Source organism: Bubalus kerabau, chromosome 18 (assembly GCF_029407905.1).
Source record: "Bubalus kerabau isolate K-KA32 ecotype Philippines breed swamp buffalo chromosome 18, PCC_UOA_SB_1v2, whole genome shotgun sequence".
Classification (NCBI taxonomy): domain Eukaryota; kingdom Metazoa; phylum Chordata; class Mammalia; order Artiodactyla; family Bovidae; genus Bubalus; species Bubalus kerabau.
The window spans coordinates 66,043,501-66,063,797 of record NC_073641.1 but is presented as its reverse complement, the minus strand read 5'-3'; the positions used below and the strand labels follow the sequence as shown (position 1 = coordinate 66,063,797).

Here is a 20,297-nt window from a genome sequence, read left to right as displayed (position 1 = left end):
CTGGAGTGGGTTGCCATGTCCTCCTCCAGGGGACCTTCCCAACCCAGGGATTGAACTTGTGTCTCTTATGTTTCCCACATTGGCAGCCGGGTTCTTTACCACTAACACCACCAGGAAATACCACATGCACCCCAGCCCAATACACACATGCAGTTATACGATAGGAAGCTGATTTAGAGGCAAATATATTACATTAAAAGCAAGTATTAAAAACAAAAGGCATCATAAGTATGTAGTAAGTAATAATTAGTATGCAGTTTATAAGTATGTAGTAAGTAAGTGATTAATATATGCACTGCTATTCCCTAACATTCCTCTGGGACAGAACCAGTTATTCTTTGGGGAGTGCCCTGGACTGAGCTTGAGATGGAAGCTTACACACTTTCCTGTTATCCAGGCTCTAGATCTGGATGTGGGCGGGGGGTGGGGGGGCAGGGGTCAAGGGAAGAAGGTTCCATGGGAGATAAGGGTTGGACTTCTGTAGATCTTGTAGAGGAAGAGTAAAAGACCAAGGGTGGGAGAAGAGAGGCTGGGAGATGGCCAGAAGCTGCCAATAAAACTTCCCCATGACCATCGAACTTCTCACAGCGTTGTCTATAAACTCCCTCAAGGCTTGCTGGGCCTTGTTCTTTTTTAAACACAATCTGGTAAGGGAGCTGAGTGTGTGTCTGACAGCGTGAGAAACACAGTCTGCCTGAGAGTACACGGGACTTCCCGAGCATAAGCTCAGAATTCATTAGTGGAAATCGTGGAGAGAGCTGAGGACTTCCAAGGCCATGAAATTGGGAGTCTGAAATAAGAACCAAAGACTCAAGGGATAGGAAAGCCCCAGCGGGTTTCCTCTGTGCAGGTGTGATATGTGTTATTAAATGTTTGTGTGCACAAAATAGCTCTGCATTATGGCTCATTACTGAGATGAAGAGCTGGGATGTTCAGCCACTACACAGGCCCCACACTAAGGATGCAGAGCCCAGGGCCCTGAGCCTGTTGGCCTCAGGGTTCATTTCCCACATGTCTCTTGAACATTTCATGGATGCCAATGAGTCCTAACAAAATTCACTGGTTTTCCTTAACTAGGATTTAAATGGCTAAGGGGCAGCTGGGTCTCAATACTAGCTGTACATCCTCCAACCACGAAGGCCAAAGTGAGGGTCCAAGTCATACAGCAGGAGATTGAACGGAGGAGGAACAGGAGGGTGTCTGGAGATGGAGCAGGAGGGAGTGGGCACCAACTGCAGGGCACAGGAATGGCCCTGATTCCTGGGATAGGGATATGCTAGAGAAGATAGGACACAACCCGGACACTGGAGAGAAGACTGGATCACAGGTCACGAGACAAGATGTCAAGTCACTGAACTGGGTGATAAGTCAGAGCCGAGCCAGGGCAAGATGAGGTTCACTGGGCCAGTGGCCTCCTGGCATACCTGGAGCTCAAGGCAGGGAGGCTCCGGAACCTGAGGAACCCAGAGGTGCAGGTTAAGGAACCCCAACCCTGAAAATTAGAAGGTCCTCAAGACAAGCTGCAGGTGGCTCTTCCCAAGTCAGCAATTCAATGAAGACCAAGACAACTGACTGTTATCCAGTCTGTGCAGCGAGAAATTAATGCTGCCCACAATTTAAACAGAAAATGCCAATATTTTGTAAGCAGTATAATTTATAAGTTTAATATGTGTATGTATGTGTATGTATATATATATATATATAGTTGAACTCAGAGCAATAGTGTGTTCTGAAGATGGCCTGTGAAATAACCAGTTTACCAAGGACAAGTCAACATCTCTGCAGATAGGGCTTTCACTTTGAACCAGTATTCTTTTGCTACAGTCAAGGTCAGATTTTAAAAATTAATTGAGTATATCAATGAGGATCTACATGAAATGCCTACACTAATAATTAGATTTTAATATCACTCTAAATACTATAAGTGAGGATTTTTTTTTTACATTTTGAATAGTTAGACATTTACTGACATTTTTATCATTAACACTGTCGACAAAAATTGTCACAACCTAAAAGTTGAGAGTTATGTTTTATTCGGTGGGACTTGTTAGGACTTCATGCTTGGGAGACAGCATTTCAATAACCCTGAGAGAACTGCTCTGAGAATGCTGGGGATGGCAGGGAGGAGTCAGGTTATATAGAGATTTGCAACAAAGGGCAGGCAGTCTGAACATCAAAAGTATTTTGTGAATTAAAGAAAACCAGACATTTCAAGGTAAGGAATTTAGTTCTTTTCTATATATGGGAAGATTCAAGAGTCTGGGCTCACTGAAATCATTCCTTTCATATGCATCTCAGCTATCTGGGGCCAGTATCCTGGGTTTTTTCACATCCTGAGTTCCTCAGTGCTCACTCTAGGGAGCGGCTGCAGCCTGATGACTCCTGGGGGGCAAGTATTCCTCTCCTTCCTGGGTGCCCTGACAGCTCAGAACTTCACATTTGGAAGGCTGAAATCATTGATGATTGTGACATCCTTGTTTACTGATATGGCAGGAAACATGGTAGCTCAGTTGGTAAAGAATCCGCCTGCAATGCAGGAGACCCTGGTTCGATTCCTGTGTCGGGAAGATACCCTAGAGAAGGGATAGGCTACCCACTCCAGTATCCTTGGGCTTCCCTTGTGGCTCAGCTGGTAAAGAATCCACCTGCAGTGTGGGAGACCTGGGTTTGATCCTTGGGTTGGGAAGATGCCCTGGAGAAAGGAACAGCTACCCACTCCAGTATTCTGGCCTGGAGAATTCCACGGACTGTATAGGCTGTGGGGTCTCACAGAATCAGACATGACTGAGTGACTTTCACGTTCCATTCCTCAACATAAATACATGGAAATTAAGGGTCATAAAACCTCATATTGTTCTTGGTGTAAAAACCAACTTCTACTGTTCTTGACTCAAGATTCTAATAAGGAACTTATAGTAATTTTAGATAATTCTCAATATTTTAGCCTCACATGATAACAATGCTTAACACATATTTTCTTGTTAAAGAAAGCAATCATCTATCTTGAGCAAATTTTCTTGTCCTTTCTCTCTACTCAAGTTTAATTCTTCAAATAAAAAATTACATATTTAATCAGTTTCATTGTACTCAGTTGGAGTGCAAGATTAGACTAAAAATAGATAACAAGAACTGCCCTCTGAACATTGTTTTAATCTCAAAATGCTTTAATAGCTTCATACAGAGTTAAGCTTTTATAGTCTTCAGAAATCCAAAAAGTGATGATAATTATTCACTTGGTCAAAAAGTTAATTTGCATTGAATGTTCTTAAATGGTGAAAAAGCTCAGAGCTTTTTTCTTCTTTCTTTCACATTTGGGTTTAGTTAACATAATGACAATGGGCTGGATGACTGCAAGGATGGCTGGCTGGACAGATAGACAGATGGCTCCTTGGTTTCATCTATCCATTCATTCAGCAGTGATTTGGCTTTTACTATCAGCCAATGCACAATTGGGATCAACTTGAGTGTTCATTACTTTTTCATCTATGGGAGCAACTTCATACATATATAATTATAATTTCAGATATTCTTGACTTTAGGAGGTAAGTTTGGGCTGCCTTGATTCTTCATATACTACAAGGTCTCATTAGCAAAAGTCATGCCTTCAGCATCTCTGAGGAAATACTTATTTACCCAACATGTAAATCAGATAGAACCAAGTCGGAACAGCATTTGCTCAGAGGGGCATTGCCTTAAAACATTATCTTGTTCTTAATACTACGAGAATTGTATGGTTCCTTGACAAGAACCTCTGCAGCATCTTTTTGGAAAGAGAATTCTGTTTAAAGACCATAAAATATTCTGTTCAGGAAACATCGATTTGACTATTTCAACATTTCAGTAAGGAAAGGTAGGTGAAAATATCATAAACCAACAAATAATTGGATGGGTTTTTAATCACACTGTAGGATTAGGCAATTTTTTTTGCAAGAAATAAGTTAAAAGAAATTTTGATGTTGACATCTCTGCAAAAGACAAATACAGTTTCCCACACCCACGCAGGTTTATAGATGTGCCCTGTCGATAATCACACTACCATCAAGCTGTTTACACCAATTACAATTTTCTGCAGGCATCCTGGTGGAAGGATTAATTCCTCCCACCTGGGTTAATTCACCACTTCCTCTAATGGGCTCCAGGTGGGAACTACAGTATTAATAGGTGCACATCACCCACTACACCTTGGCACTCTCTTATCAGGTCTGTCAAACCTCTTCCTTCTGTGCTAAGGGATTTCTTTACCCCCATCTCTTCTGCAAAGGTTTATTTGCAAAGAAATGATAGGGAGCTTTTTCCTCCAGTCACTCTGCTGTGTAACAACTTCTGGAAAAAAAGGCCGCATGTAATGTCATTGCTAATGATATTTCATGATGCACGGAAGACTGCACTTATACCTTCCTGGTCCTTCTGTGTGCACTGCTGCCGGTTTTAGAATTTAATTACCTGGAGGTCAGGGCCTAAATCTGCTCAGTAACGGTTGGTCATTATTGTTAGGTAAGGATCATATGTACAAGCCAGCAAGGATGGCAGAAAGTGCTTAGACAAGGAATGAAAAAGGCAGATGGTTAAAGCCAAGATGTAAACAATCCTAGATGTAATTTGCTGCTAGACATCAGATGCAGGTCCACTGTGGCCCAAGCAACCCGACACTTTGCAAAGCCTATGTTACCACGTCCTGTGTTGAGATGAAATCATTTTAGAAACATTTGCTCCAGGGACAACATTCCTTTCACAGGGCAAGAGTGAAATCTGAGTTTTTCTAGTGCAAAGATTCAATTTGTTAACACATCATAAACAGAATCAAATTATTCCAGATTTTATGGTACTAAGAAGAATCTTGCTTTCTGATTTAATGAGTTAGAGAATGATGACGGTGGGCCAGTTGACAGCAATATTACAATTATTTTATTGCCCATCAGCAACATGCAGGGTGAGGGAGTCCTGAGTCTGTCCCTTGCACTCTCTTGGTGAGTCCTGAGTCTGTCCCTTGCACTCTCTTGGTGCTGTTGTTTAGTCAATAAGTCGTGTCTGACTCTGCAACCCCATGCACTGTAGCCCACCATGCTCCTTTGTCCATGAGATTTCCCAAGCAAGAATACTGGAGTAAGTTGCCGTTTCCTTCTTCAGGGGATCTTCCTGACCCAGAGATGGAACCTGCGTCTCCTGCATTGGCAGGTGGATTCTTGCATTTCCTAATGAATGACAAAGCCTCATTCTGATTCTGTGTGTTCACAGAGGTCCACGACAACTGAGTACTGGACAATTTCATACTGTGGGAATCCAGACAGCTCCCCAGTGGTCCTGTAATACCTGGGTGTCAGAGAGGAAGCAACCCCTGGGAGATTTGTGCAGTTCCCTCCCTGCCTGTAGGGTGATGTCAGAAAAATGTTCCTGACAGGCTATGTGTTCATCCCCACAGTCAGGAAAGCACCGCTCCTCAAGGTCACAGTCCAGAGAAAGGAGGGAGAGAGAGAAGGCAGACATGGGCACGGCCCTTGCATTTTTAATGTTGTAAGATATTTTGTTTATTTGTTTTTAGCTTGTGAGGGAATTATCTGTGAAATGCCATAAATATAAGGCATTTTCCCCCAGACTTCCACTTCTACATTATTGATTTTTTTTCCCAGTGCAGACATTAGCTCATGGAGCATCGAAGCCAATGAAAAATGACTTCATTCTGCTATGAGCACTTCAGTCTGGGCTAGACAACCAGGTGGAGAACAAATAATCAATGTAACTGGACAGCCCAGACTAGAGCCACAGGTTTTTGCCTTTTAAATATGAACGGCCCTAATAACTGCAGGACTGGAAACATTTTGTACTTAGTTTTAAATTTTCAAAATCGAAACTTACATTGAGAGGCTTTTTTATCTGTTTGTTTGGTAGGAGTGGGTAGCAGGTGTGGGTGGAGGCTTCAAGAAACTTCCTACAGCAGAAAATTGTTAAGTGCTTAGTCGCTCCGTCATGTCCAACTCTTTGCAACCCCATGGACTGTAGCCTACCAGGCTCCTCTTCCATGGGGATTCTCCAGGCAGGAATACTGGAGAGGGTAGCCTATCCCTTCTCCAGGGGATCTTTCCGACCCAGGAATCGAACTGGGGTCTCCTGCATTGCAGGCGGATTCCTTACCAGCTGAGCCATCAGATCAGATCAGATCAGATCAGTCGCTCAGTCATGTGCGACTCTTTGCGACCCCATGAATCGCAGCACGCCAGGTCTCCCTGTCCATCACCAACTCCCAGAGTTCACGTCCATCGAGTCAGTGATGCCATCCAGCCATCTCATCCTCTGCCGTCCCCTTCTCCTCCTCGAGAAGCCCCCAAATTTCTAAGGTGGCCCCACAATTACATGTATTATATATATGTACCTCTCCTTGAGTGGTCCAACCTTTGATGATGATATATCACTCCTGTGATTAGCTGACCTTGTATGGCAACAGCAAAGGGATTCTGCAGATGTGATTAAGATCCTAAATAAGTTGATTTTGGGTTAGAATGGGATTATCTTTTGTGGACCTGGTCTGATCAGGTGAAAACCCTTAAAAGATAGACAGGACCTTTCCTGAGAAGATGGCTCTTTGCAGGTGGATGAAGAAGACTGGGTGGGGAGCAGCTGCAGGCCACCTGCAGGACATGAGATGGTTTCTGCCAAGAGCCATCAAAACCCTGGGGACCCCAGTCACACAGCCAGAAGGACCTGACTTTTGCCAACAACCTGAATGAACCCATATGTGGATTCTTCACCAGTCCAGCCTTCAGAGGAGACTACAGCCCTACCTAACATCTTGACACAGCCTGGTGAGAGCCTGAGCAGAAAACCCAACCAAGCCCAGTCTCCTGACCCACAGAAGCTGTAAGATAATACATGTATTTCGTATTAAACTGCTAAGATTATATATATATATTTATATGCATATATAAGATATTATATACGTATGTGATTGCTCATTTGTTTTATTCATGTCCGACTCTCTGCAACCCTGTGGACTGTAGCTGGCTGGGCTCCTCTGTCCATGGGATTCTCCAAGCAAGAATACTGGACTGGGTTGGTGCCCTCCTCCAAGGGATCTTCCTGACCCAGGGATGGAACCCATGTCCCCTGCATTGCAGGCAGACTCTGACCGCTGAGCCACCAGGGAAGCCCTTATATACATTTGTTGTTGTACAGTCATTAAGTAGTGTAGGACTCTTTGTGACCCCATTTATAGGATTTAGACAAAATCCCTTGTAACAATATATATTTGGACAAAAACTTTTAACCAAGTTTCTATAAATAGGAGCCATTAACAAGTGTTGGTAATAACTGTACAATGTATTTAGCTCCAGATGACAAAATGAATGAGGATGGTGTAGCCATTTAATTGGGAGTCCTATTACCTATGGGAATGTTTGTTTTTAAGATCAGCTACAGAAATCCTTTTATAATAAAACTTGCAGGTTCATGATCAAATTAGCAGAGAAGTGGGTCTTCTCATAATGGAATTTCCAGGATAAAGGTATCTACAAAAAACATACCTTAAATTATGCATTCTAATAACTGGTGATCTACGTTAGACTTGCCTTATGAAGTTTGCAGAGCAAGTGGTTTGAATATTTCTCTGCAGAAGTGGAGCTCTCTGGTTCACAGAACAAGGAAACCTGGGATATTTGGTGGGTATTACTAAAACCTCTTTGGAGTTATGATGTCATGTCACACAGAAACAATAATAGGCTTCAAGAGTTTTGTATAAATAGGAGAACAGCAAGACTGGGAATGGAAGAACTATCATCGTTAACCTCCAGTAACTGTCCTGATTTCTAAAGGAGTTACACCAAAAATGTGCACCAGACAGGATCTATATGAAAAGATGAGGTAAAGAGAAACAGTTTGTGTTGTCCACCAACTGTAACAATTTACTTCCTGGGGCAACTTTCAATCAAAACTGATCTTGTGAAATATGAAAAAGAAAGAATGAAAGACTTACATGGGTCAGAACCAAAGAAAGGCAGTAGAGAGAAAGCAGAGAAGAAAATGAAAATTGGGTCTCCCATAAAGACAGAAGTGGATTGCATCAATTTGGACTAAATTGTGATATTTACTAATTAGCATATAATTCAGATTATTTCGTGGTTGGGGAACTAGGCCTAAAGTACAAAAATTATTCAGAAAACATGTTTAAAAACAAAACACATTAAAAAGCAAGCAGTAATGTTCTTATAATTAGTAAAGTTGTTATACCATTTTAAGTGGTTTGGCATACATTAAATTGTATTCAACAGTAGACTTTTCATTTTAATTGGGCCTGACATAAAGTAATACTAAAACACTAATTTTGTTCGTTGCGTTCAGGACATTTGAGGAATGTCAGGGGAGCAGGCTAGCACTTAAAATTTGGCTGCAACATCAGGTGCAAAGTGGAAAAGTATACCCAGGTGAATTAGTGTCCTGGGACAGCTACAATAGAATATCACATTCTAAGTGGCTTAAAGCAGCAGAAATTTCTCATCCCACTATCCTGGAGCCCAGAAGTCTGAAATCAAGGTATTGGCAGGGCCACACTCCCTGGAGACTCAGAATAAAATCCTTCCTGGTATCTCCCCAGCCTTTGGTGCTGGCTGTCCATCACTGGTGTTCCCTGGCTCAGTCACATCACTCCAATCTCTGCTAAGTTGTCACATGCCATTCTCCCGTGTGTGTCTTTCTCCTCTTCTTATAAGAATGCCAGTCACGTTGGATTAAGAGTCCACCCTACTCCGGTATAGGACTTCCCAGGTGGCTCAGTGGTAGAATCTGCCTGCAATGCAGGAGACCCAGCATCCATCCCTGGATCAGGAAGATCCCTGGAGAAGGGAATGACAACCCACCCCAGCATTCTTGCCTGGAGAATCCCATGGACAGAGGAGCCTGGTGGGCCACAGACTATGGGGTTGCAAAGAGTCGGACACGACTGAGCGCAGCACACAAGACATCACAATGACATCTGCAAGGGCTCTTTCCAGATAAGTTCACATTCTGAGCCAGTTTTGCAGGGAACACAACTGAACCCGTGACACCAGGAAACTGGCATTTTCCTACATTGTTGCTATTGTATACAGGTATTTTATCATTAAACTGAAAATTCATTAAATTTTATCAAGCACTCAAATGATGTAATGCTCCCTTTCAGCCTAGGGGAACCCCTTACATAAATGGGCACATACAGAGCAAACCTGGATTAGATTGGGATTTCCAGCTTCCACTGAGAGGGAGAGAATTTGGAGTGACTGTAAAAAATCTTTTCAACATAGGATTTTCACAGATTGATGCTTGCCTGTGAAACTTAAGTAGTTGCAAATTCCTTATAAATATTAAGGGAGATAATTGTTAGTAATGGCAGCATTAAATGTATTACTTAAATTTTGGTGCTTGAAAAGATCCCTGTACTTTAGTCCCAGGGAATATTGAGGCCCCTCCTTTACTCAGCAGTCTTGTCTTCCTCTCTTTAGAAAGGGAGCTGAAAAACTGGATAATTAGCTTCTGGAAGAAACTATATTCAGGGAAATAAGTCAAGAGTGGGGTTGAGCTAGGTGATGATCGTTACTCTTACAGAAGTTTCTGGAACATTTTTTATTTCTTCGTTTTTTCTCTGTGAACTCATTTTGGAAATATTGCCGATTTCTGGATTTTAAGCATTGTTAATAGCATGTGACAATTAAAAAAAAAATGCCTGTATTGTATTAAAAATCTATTTGGAAAAGAAAAGAGGGAAAACAGGATAGAATCATTGGTGATATTTTCTCCATGGTCCTTGTGGAAAAGCCACATGGACTCGTGAGTCTGGGCTCCCACCTGCACCGGGGAATCTCCTTTCTCTTCCCTCTGGTTGGCTTGACCCCAGCCCCACGTGAGCATCAGAATGTCACCCATTTAGTGACTCCTTCTGCAGCTCCGTTTTCCTTCTCAGGGAGATGATTCCCAGCAGGGGTTGGCAACTTTATAAAACCCGCATTCAAGTGGTCTAGTCTCTATTGAAAATATTCAAAGTCATTTATTTCCCCAAACTGGAGTTCTGGAAAGTAGAATTTCAGTTTTTTTTTTCCTCTTGGAAATCATTATACATGATGGCTCTCACGCATTACCCTAAGAAGGGACACTGAAATCTTCCCCTCCCCCATTCCTTCTTATTGCTTTATTTTTTTCCCCATCTAACACTTAATGTAGCTATTTGTTTTATTGTTTGTGTCTCTTTCTGAAAGATAGGCTTCTTGAGGACAGAAAGTCCCTTTTGTTTACCCAGGGAGTTTGACACCAAAGCTGCAACTTCTTCCCTTCTCAGAAAACGCTGTCAAAAGATTGTCAGCTTCAACTGCCGCCTCGCAAGAAAATTAAGACACTCTTTGATATGACCCCTTACCTCACCCAAACATACCTCCAGAACATAACATACACTGAATCTATTTACTTCTATTCCCTCCATGAAAACACCCAACAGCAATGTTTCTCAAACTTTTTAAAATGATCACTCTGGCAAGGAGACTATCTTATTTCTTTTTCTGTAATTGTCCTCATGCCCATGAAATTTTAATACTAAAGATAGTGTATTTGTTTATGTGGTGCATGTATCGTCCGTTCAGTTCAGTCGCTCAGTCGTGTCTGACTCTTTGTGACCCCATGGACCACAGCACGCCAGGCCTCCCTGTCCATCACCAACTCCTGGAGCTTATTCAGACTCATGCCCATCGAGTCAGTGATTCCATCCGACCATCTCGTGCTCTGTTGTCCCCTTCTCCTCCTATCTGTTCCTTACACATCAAAATAAGGGTTTTGTCTCTTAAGAACTGATGTTTGCTTCCTTGGGAGCTGTATAGCCTGGCTGAGAGCACATGCTTCAGTCTACACCACCACTGCCTGTCTGCCAGCCAAGGCCACCACACCCATCTTGTTTATGACTGAAACAGCCTTGACCGCAGACTAGTCTTCATTACACAATTTCATTGAATGACATGTCACTACACTGCCTGTTTGTTCTTATATAGCCAGCAGGTCGTGCCTCAAAATCATACTGATGTTGTAAAAAATAAGTTCTATCCTGTTTCTGCCCTTGCTACTACTCTCCAATCCATTCTTCAGGTACTATGGACACTAGTCTATTTTTTTTTTCCAACTTACTCAATGATTTTGAAAACATCTACTGATGCATATAATTTCCTCTTTTTACAAAGTTTTGTTGTATTATTATTGTTGTACTCAGATTAAAGTCTTAATCTGGTCTATTGAGCCTATATCATCTATCCCTGCCTTTGTTTACAGTCAGGCAACTCTACATGGTTGGGTGAATTCTTCCTTAGTGTGATTGCCTAGAAAGCTGAACGTGAAGCAAGAATTAAGAGCTGATGCATTATTAGGGGTGCAACCCAGGACGTGTGAGTGAGGGACAAGTTTGAGCAGGAAAGGTAGGGGTTAATGCCAAGTGAGGGGTCACTGTGGGCCACCCCTGTATGCTGGCACATCTGCTCGGTTATGTGAAGAACCCACTGGCCATTGGAGGAAAAAAAGAGAAAGGAAATTTATTAGATGGTTCCTTTCCATATCATGCCTCTTGTCCATCAACCTTCACCTTACTGAAAGTTCATTCCCCTGAACTTCCAGGTTGCGTCTCCCAGATCATTTAGCATCTGCTTGAGAATCCACATTCCAGGCAAGCGGTGTGATGTCTGATTCATGTCCAGAAGCGGCAGGAGGGCCTGGCCACAAGCTGATCAGCATCAGTGGGAAAAAGCGCATCATCTAACCCAGGCATCTATCAGCCCAGGTGGCACCTGGGATGGAGCAAATGGCTGAGGATCCAGGGAAAGGAAGCCCAAGAAAATCTGAGGACGGGCTTAGTTCAGTTCAGATCTGTCCGACTCTTTGTGACCCCGTGGACTACAGCACTCCAGGCTTCCCTGTCCATCACCAACTCCCAGAGTTTACTCAAACTCATGTCCATCGAGTTGGCAATGCCATCCAACCATCTCATCCTCCATCGTCCCCTTCTCCTCCCGCCTTCAATCTTTCCCAGCATCAGGGTCTTTACCAATTAGTCGGCTCTTTGCATCAGGTGGCCAAAGTACTAGGGTTTCAGCTTCAACATCAGTCCTTCCAAAGTACATTCAGGACTGATTTCCTTTAGGATGGACTGGTTGGATCTCCTTGTAGTCCAGGGACTCTCAAGAGTCTTCTCCAATACCACAGTTCAAAAGCATCAATTCTTCAGTGCTCTGCTTTCTTTATAGTCCAACTCTCACATCCATACATGACCACTGGAAAAACCATAACTTTGACTAGACGGACCTTTGTTGGCAAAGTAATGTCTCTGCTTTTTAATATGCTGTCTAGGTTGGTTGTAGCTTTTCTTCCAAGGAGTAAGCGTCTTTTAATTTCATGGCTGCAGTCACCATCTGCAGTGATGGACCCTCACGGCCCTTCTCTAAGTTTTCTGTGCACAGGGTGTTCCATCAACTCTCAGAGGCCTTCATGTTCTATTGTTGTTTAGTTTTTAAATGGTGTCTGACTCTGTGACCCCATGGACTGTAGCCCACCAGGCTTCTCTGTCCATGGGATTTCTCAGGCTAGAGTACTGGAGTGAGTTCCTATATCTTTCTCCAGAGGATCTGCCCGACCCGGGGACTGAACCTGCATCTCCTCCATTGGCTGAATTTGGACTCTCTACCGCTGAGCCACCAGGGAAGCCCTCATGTTCTATAGGACTCCCTAATTTTTCTTTCATCCAAAATGAAAATGCATCCTTAGCTCACCAGCCATCCCTTTTCTATGACTTCTTTCCTGACATTTCTGTTCTAATTTTCTTCTTTGACTACAAAACACGGTTTTCTGTTTCAAAAGTAAGAAACCATAGATGCTATATTCCTAAATTTTCCATGTACCTTTATCTTTGAAGGAAAGATTAGCCTAGAATGAAAACTCTTGAGTTACATTCAACTTTCTTCCAATTTTTACATATATTGCTTTACTTGAAATCTAGTCTTAAGTGCTCCATTGTTTTGCTTTATTTTTCTTTTTTTCTTTTCAAAACTCCTCCATCATTTGTTTGGCTGAATCCAGCCAGTAATTAGTCTTGTTTTGTGCTTGTAGAAGACACTCCTGGTGTTTATTCTATTGCTTGAGATTTTCATTTTGAGGAATGTCTGCCTGTTTTCTTCATTTCTAATTGAATATAATACTCTTGATTCATATTTTCTTTTTCTCAGAATATTTCAGACTACATTTCACAGATTTATGCAGTCAGAGAGTATTCTAGAACCGCCTTTATTTTTCCACTTGTAGATTTTTTTTTCTCCTGAGCACCTGAATATTTCTTTATTATTGTAATTTAAAATCTTAACCTGACTATATTCAGTGTTCATTTATTCTGAGTTAATATTGCTCAAGAATGGTGTGATTTGAAATGTACAGACTCTATTCTTCCTTTATCTCAGGGAAGTCATTCCAGGTATCTTTGCCTGTCCAGCCCAGACCACCAAGTCCTATCAATATGATTTATATTTCTTAGCCTATATTTTAATCATTCTGTATTAGCTTGCTTCATTTTAAAACATTTTCTTTCAAGTCAAGTCACATCTGCTTTGCTAAAAGTGAAAGTCGCTCAGTCGTGTCCCCATGGGACACAATGTGACGCCAAGGACTATGCAGTCCATGGAATTCTCCAGGCCAGAATACTGGAGTGGGTAGCCTTTCCCTTCTCCAGGGGATCTTCCCAACCCAGGGATCAAACTTAGGTCTCCTGCATTGCAGGCAGATTCTTTACCAGCTGAGCCACAAGGGAAACCCAAGAATACTGGAATGGGAAGCCTATCCCTTCTCCAGTGGATCTTCCTGATGCGGGAATCAAACTGGGGTCTCCTGCACTGCAGGCAGATTCTTTACCAACTGAGCTATAAGGGAAGCCCTGGTAGCTCCCCTGATTAGCCAATAATACCAGCAAGTGAGATGAGCTGTGAAAATGTCTGTAATGTTCACATCAAGTAACAGATTTTATATCTGCATCATGAACAATTAGAAATCAATCTCAATGTTATCAGAGCCCAAGCACAGAGATAAGCAAGGTACATTCCTTATAGAGAAGTGAGTCTAAGTCAGTAATCATCACTATTTCCTGTAGAAAGGCACTTCTTAAGTATGGACCAGAAATGCCTGGCATTGAGTTGACCTGGGAACCTAGTAAAAACACCCCCATCTCTGTACTGAATCAAGATCTCATGTGGTTGGGCTCAGGAACCTGCCTTTCACCTGTCCTCCAGGTGAGTCTTATCCACGCCCTCACTGAACAAACAGTATTCCAAAACAGCACCCCAGAAATAAGGGCTTGAATTAAGGGAATAAACAGTCATGGAAAAAGTAAAATAAATGGTTAGCAGAGGTGGCAGAGGGCTCAGCATTATAGAATGTGGTACCTGAACAAGGGGCTTCCCAGGTGGCTCAGTGGTAAAGAATCCACCTGCTAATGCAGGAGACCCAAGTTCGATCCCTGAGTCAGGAAGATTCCACTGGAGATGGAAATGGCAACCCACTCCAGTATTCTTGCCTGGAAAGTCCCATGGACAGAGGAGCCTGGTGGGCTACAGAGGACCCTGGTGGGCTACAGTCTATGGGGTCACAAAGAGTCAGACATGACTGAGCACCTGAGCACATACACACATTTTAACAAGAGTGACAGCATGTTAGAGGAGCAAATCTGTAGACATTGGAATTGAGGCCCAGTCAGAAAAAGCAATACATTTCTCCCTAGAGAGGACAGTAGAAGCTCTGAAATGGAATGGTATTTGCAGGGCTGGAACAGAGAATGAGAACAGCCATAGCTAAGAGCAAAAGAGATAGCCTCACATGAGGGGCAGGAAGATACACAGAGCTAGCAAAGGCATGTCACAGAGGGAGGATACAGGCCCGAAAAGACGGGGGTTCCCAAAATCAAGATGCCCAGAATCCACGGATGGTCAACACGATGCTCATTCTGTCCTTGGAGAGAGGAACTCAGCAGCTGTTTGGTTGTAAGACTCAGTCATTCATAAAACGCCACTCTTAAATATTCTAAAGGCAACATGGCCATGTTGACTCCTGTTCTGAGAAGACCTGCAAAATATCCACACAGTCATGAGCCAGAGAATGTGTCTCACCCTGGCTAGATTTTGGATAAGACAAAGATGGGAGTAGCAAAGATTCAGCCCCAGAAGGTGTACAGGAAAAGCTGTTGGTCTCAGTGCAGTGCTGGTCAGCAGGGACAATATCATTCGAGGTGCAAGAAGCACCATGAGCTGTACAATTAACAAAGGCTTATTTCACTTTGATTTTTAGAAAGTACTGAGAAATAGAAGTAACCGACTTTCAAATGACCACAGGCAGGGTTTCTCCAATTTGTGCTTATTCAAGTAAACCCCAGGTAAAGGAAGAAAAATTACCAAATCTGATTGCTAAACCCAAGATACCCAACTGACCCTACTAGCGAGTTAGGAAGTAGCCCAGCTTCATATTCACTGGCTGTGAATGGTAATTATACCAATGCTGTATCAGCTGTGCTGTGCTTAGTCCCTCAGTCATGTCCAACTCTTGGTGACCCCATGGACTGTAGCCCACCAGGCTCCTCTGTCCATGGGGATTCTCCAGGCAAGAACATTGGAGGGGGTTGCCATACCCTCCTCCAGGGATCTTCCCAACCCAGGGACTGAACCCAGGTCTTCCGCATTGCAGGTGGATTCTTTACCAGCTGAGCCACAAGGGAAGCCCAAGAATACTGGACTGGGGAGACTATCCGTTCTCCAGCAGATCTCCCCGACCCAGGAATCGAACTGGGGTCTCCTGCATTACAGGTGAGCTACCAGGGAAGCCCTGTATCAGCTGAGTCCTTCTTAACGTTTGGATGATATACAGCATATGGACAGTAAGGTCCTGCCATGTCTGCTAAGTATCAGCTCTACCATCAAATGTATCCAAGGTTTGCCTTGATGTCACCTATTGGCTGTGTGCATGCTAAGTCGCTTCAATCATGTCTGACTCTTGGCAACTCTATGGGCTGTAGCCCACCAGGCTCCTCTGTCTGTGGGATTCTCCAGGCAAGAATACTGGAGTGGGTCGCCATGCCCTTCTCTAGGGGATCTTCCCAACCCAGGGATCAAACCTTGCTTTTCTGATTCGTCTGCATTGGCAGGTGAGTTCTTTACCACTAGTGCCACCTGGGAGGCCCATCCACGCTATAAATAAAAGCCCACATAAACATCAGCCTTCTGAATTTTAAAAGTCCAATTCTGCAATCTTTGACATCCCTACTTGTCAGAAATGGTTCAGCTGTTAGCAGGTTTAGTTAAAACAGGCTGGCATTTTTGGATATTCCTTCTAATATTCCATTTGTACGTTTCAATGCCTTGAAAATAAAGAAGAAAGCTATCTGCTAGATCATTTCAAATGACATCCTTTTAAAGCTAAATTGTATTCTGAATTAAAACTTGCAAAAGAAGATATCACCTTCAAAATGTATTCAGCAGTGCTAGAAGAGATAAATGAAAAGACCCAGAACCTGGATGAGACATGAAATTTATAATTTAAGAGTCCCTAAAGTTAGAATCACCCAGCTAGTCTAAACAAATTAAATACTATCCATGTATCCAGATGCTAGGAGAACTCTGCATGTCTGCCCTTAGGCCCTGCGCAAGGTCGGGAGTGGGGCTGTTTCTGTATTCATGGCCATTTCCCTGCTGGAAGGGGCCTTCATCCACGGCAATCCCCTCTTCCCCTTGAGTTTAACAAACAACCTGCCTAGTGTGTCATGCAAACTACAGAAGAGTTCTATGTATGGAGTCTTCTCCCAGAGCCCATCCTGTGATTGGCATTAGTAACATCTTGCTCGACTATGAATGAATTTATCAATAAGCAGTAGATTATATCAAAAGCAGGAAAACCAGGTCTGTAGAAAAGAAAAGTTAGTCTCTAGAGGACGTATTTGCTGAATGGCTTGTCATCTATCATGATTGGAATTAGAACCCCAAACCAGGATGGACCTAGAAATTATCATACTAAGCAAAGTAGGTCAGACAGAGAAAGACAAATACCATATGATATCATTTATAGGTCTTCCCTTATAGCTCAGATGTTAAAGAATCTGCCTGCAATGCAGGGGACCGGGGTTTGATCCCTGGGTCATGAAGATCCCCTGGAGAAGGAAATGGCAACCCACTCCAGTATTCTTGGCTGGAGAATCCCATGGACAGAGGAACCTGATGAGCTACAGCCCATGGGGTCACAAAGAGTTAGACACAACTAAGCAACTAACACAGACACAGACAGAGAGTTAGGTGAAATCTAAAACACAACACAAATGAAATGAAACAGAATTTACAAGACAGAAATGGGCTCACATAGAAAACAGACATAGTTGCAAGGAGAATGGGGGAAGGAAGTACTAGGAGTTTGGGATTAACAGATGCAACTAGTAGATATAGGATGGATAAACAAGGTCCTACTGTAGAGCACCAGGAACTACATTCAACATCCTGTCATAAACCATGATGGAAAAGAATATGAAAAAGAATAATATACAGATGCACGCATAAGTGAATCACTTTACTATACAGCTAAAATTGATGCTATACGTAAATAAAATTAAAAAGAAAGAAATTAGGAACTGCTTTTCCAATTAGAGTTATAACTAATAGACTGAAAACAGATGGTTAAATTACTTCAAAAAGGGTGATGAAGATAAGACAGCACTTTGATGCTTGGAGGAAAGAAGGCAGGCCCAAAGCGTGGCACCGAGGTCGCACACAAAATCAGAAGCTGGCAGAACACTCCGCAGAGGAGGGTGGGCTCCTACCTGTGGCCAGGTAGATGATGTGGACGAGGGCGTCCCGGGCCTGCACCACATCCACGGCCACGTGGGAGAAGCGGCTGCTGTCCTCCATGAAGGCGGGCACGGGGCTCACGGGCTGCACCACTTCGTGCATCAGGATGAACTTCTGCGCGTCCTGCAGGTTCCTCTCCGTGAGGTTCACGTACACGCCCTGGTCCACGGTGCCGCACTGCAGAGGGAGAGAGGCTGTTACCGGGCCCGGCCACCTGCACACCCAGGGCCACTCCAGCCAGCCTGGCTGGGGAGGCCACTGGCAATCTGAATATCTGCCGGTGCCAATGTGCCCCCTTCTCCAGTCCCCCTACTGCCCCCATTCTTGGTGTCTCTCCCAGTTTAGATCTGAGCTCATCGTATTTGGGGAGTCTTCTCAACTCTCATCCTAAATGAGTGATCAGAACAAAATGAAGTAACATCAACAAAGCAGAAACAGACCCACAGACTTAGAGAAGGAACTTATGGTTACCAGGGGGTAACTATGGTTACCAGGGGAAGGGTGAGGAGGGGATAGCTTGGGAGTTGGGAATCGACATGTATATCCTGCTATACTTAGAATGGATAACCAACAAGGACCTACTGTAGACCAGAGGGAAATCTGCTCAGTATTACGTAGCAACCTAAATGGGAGAAGAATTTGAAAAAGAATAGACCTATGTATAAGAATAACTGAGCAGGTTTCCCTGGTATCTCAGTGGTCTGCCTCGGGTTCGATCCCTGGATCAGGAAGATACCCTACAGAAGGAAATGGCAGCCCATTCCAGTATTGTGGCCCAGGAAATCGCATGGACAGAGGAGCCCCATGGGGTCACAAAGAGTTGGATATGACTGAGCATGCAAACACATTGCCTTGTGTTGTATAGCTGAATCACTTTGCCATATAACTGAAACTATCACAACACTGTAAATCAACTATACTCCAGTATAAAATAAAAAGTAAAAATAAATCAATGATCAGAAGTTTAAAAAAACATGAAGTAGGAGTCACTGCTAATTTGAATAGCATATGCATAAAATCTCCTCATCACCTCTAGAGTCCCCGAGGGAGTTGTCTGGCTAAATGCACACCGTTCAATCTGCCAGACACATCAGATTCCCAGGTGGAAAATTCAGCCATCAAATGCATGACGCAGATTTACTAGCTTTCTTTGGGATGGCATGTCTATAAGCAAGACATGGATTCTACAGAGATAGATTTAGGTCATTTTAATCTGTAAACTATGCAATACTGTTCCGCTGTCTTTCACAGAAGCTACACAACACTACATTAACCTTACTATTGTGCCCTTATTATCTGGGCTTCCCTGGTGGCTCCTATGGTAAAGAATATGCCTGCAGTGTGGGAGACCTAGGTTTGATCCCTGGGTCGGGAAGATTCCCCTGGAGGAGGGAACGGCTACCCACTCCAGTATTCCTGCCTGGAGAATTCCACGAACGAAACACTCTGTTCGCCTTATATCATGCGCTTATTATCTAACCCAAGCCAAAAGAAATAAAAACTCTGGTTAGAGTCAAGCATAGAATAAAAACATGGTGCAGGGCAGCAAAGCTTGCCACCCCAAACATCTCTCTGTCATGTGAACGATCTCCAGAGCGGAAAACAACGGAGGCCCAAAGGACTCGAGAAGAAACTGTGACCTTCCCCTAAACGCTTACAAAATTTAGATAGATGGCCTGTTCCTGGAATAGAGCTATTTCCAGAGATGTCTGCACTGAATAAGGGCAGACTGTAGTGGGGAAAACTCAGCAGGGCCCAGAGACCAGAGCTCACTCTGTGTCCAACAGTCTCTGCAGGCCCAGCAAACTCTGGTTTACCAAACATTTGCTTTTCTATGTGCAGGTCAATTGCCTTCCTCCTCTTTGAAGTCTCAAACCACTATCAGCAACATGCTCTTTTATCTTTAGCTGAAGATGGTATTTAAGGTGAGGGTTTCTGCTTTAGGGGGAGTTACTCAGTTTTCCTGGGTCCCTCTCATGTGTATGTGTTATTAAACTTGTGCTGGATTTTCTCGTGTTAACCTGTCTCATGCCAATTTAATTCTTAGACTGGTTGGAAGAAGCTAGAAGGGCAGAGGAAACTTTCTTCCTCCCTGACAATGATGAATTTTTAAGAACAGGGGGGGCGTAAGGAACTAAAGGATGTGAGAGAGGAAGGAGATGAAGAGAGAGAAAAGGAAGAAACCAGAAGGAAATAGGAAGGAAAGAAGTGGACTTTTCAGGTAGAAATACCATGCAGAGGACTCTGGGACTAAAACAGGGAAAAAAAAATCCAAGCCTGGAAACTGCGGAGAATTAAATTCAGAGCTGCACTACGCAAAGGCTGGCAGGTGTCATGGAGGATGGTTTTGGGCAGGGACGAGGTTAAAAGAGGGGCGGGAAAGCAAGCCAAGCTTTCCCAGGGCAGCATACAGAATCAGAAAATTATCACCACGATTTCTCATTTCTTTCA

The 20,297-nt window shown here is 43.3% G+C and overlaps 1 protein-coding gene across 2 annotated transcripts in view; it reads right to left on the bottom strand.

Annotated features, from left to right (window-relative positions):
• The window catches only part of SEMA5A (semaphorin 5A), a 570,854-nt gene that overhangs the window by 142,361 nt on the left and 408,196 nt on the right, over positions 1-20,297 (bottom strand). For both annotated transcript variants that reach the window (XM_055554473.1, XM_055554474.1), the window contains exon 11: positions 17,819-18,023. In XM_055554473.1, the coding sequence (XP_055410448.1) occupies positions 17,819-18,023 (205 nt within the window). The remainder of the gene's footprint in view (positions 1-17,818; positions 18,024-20,297) is intronic.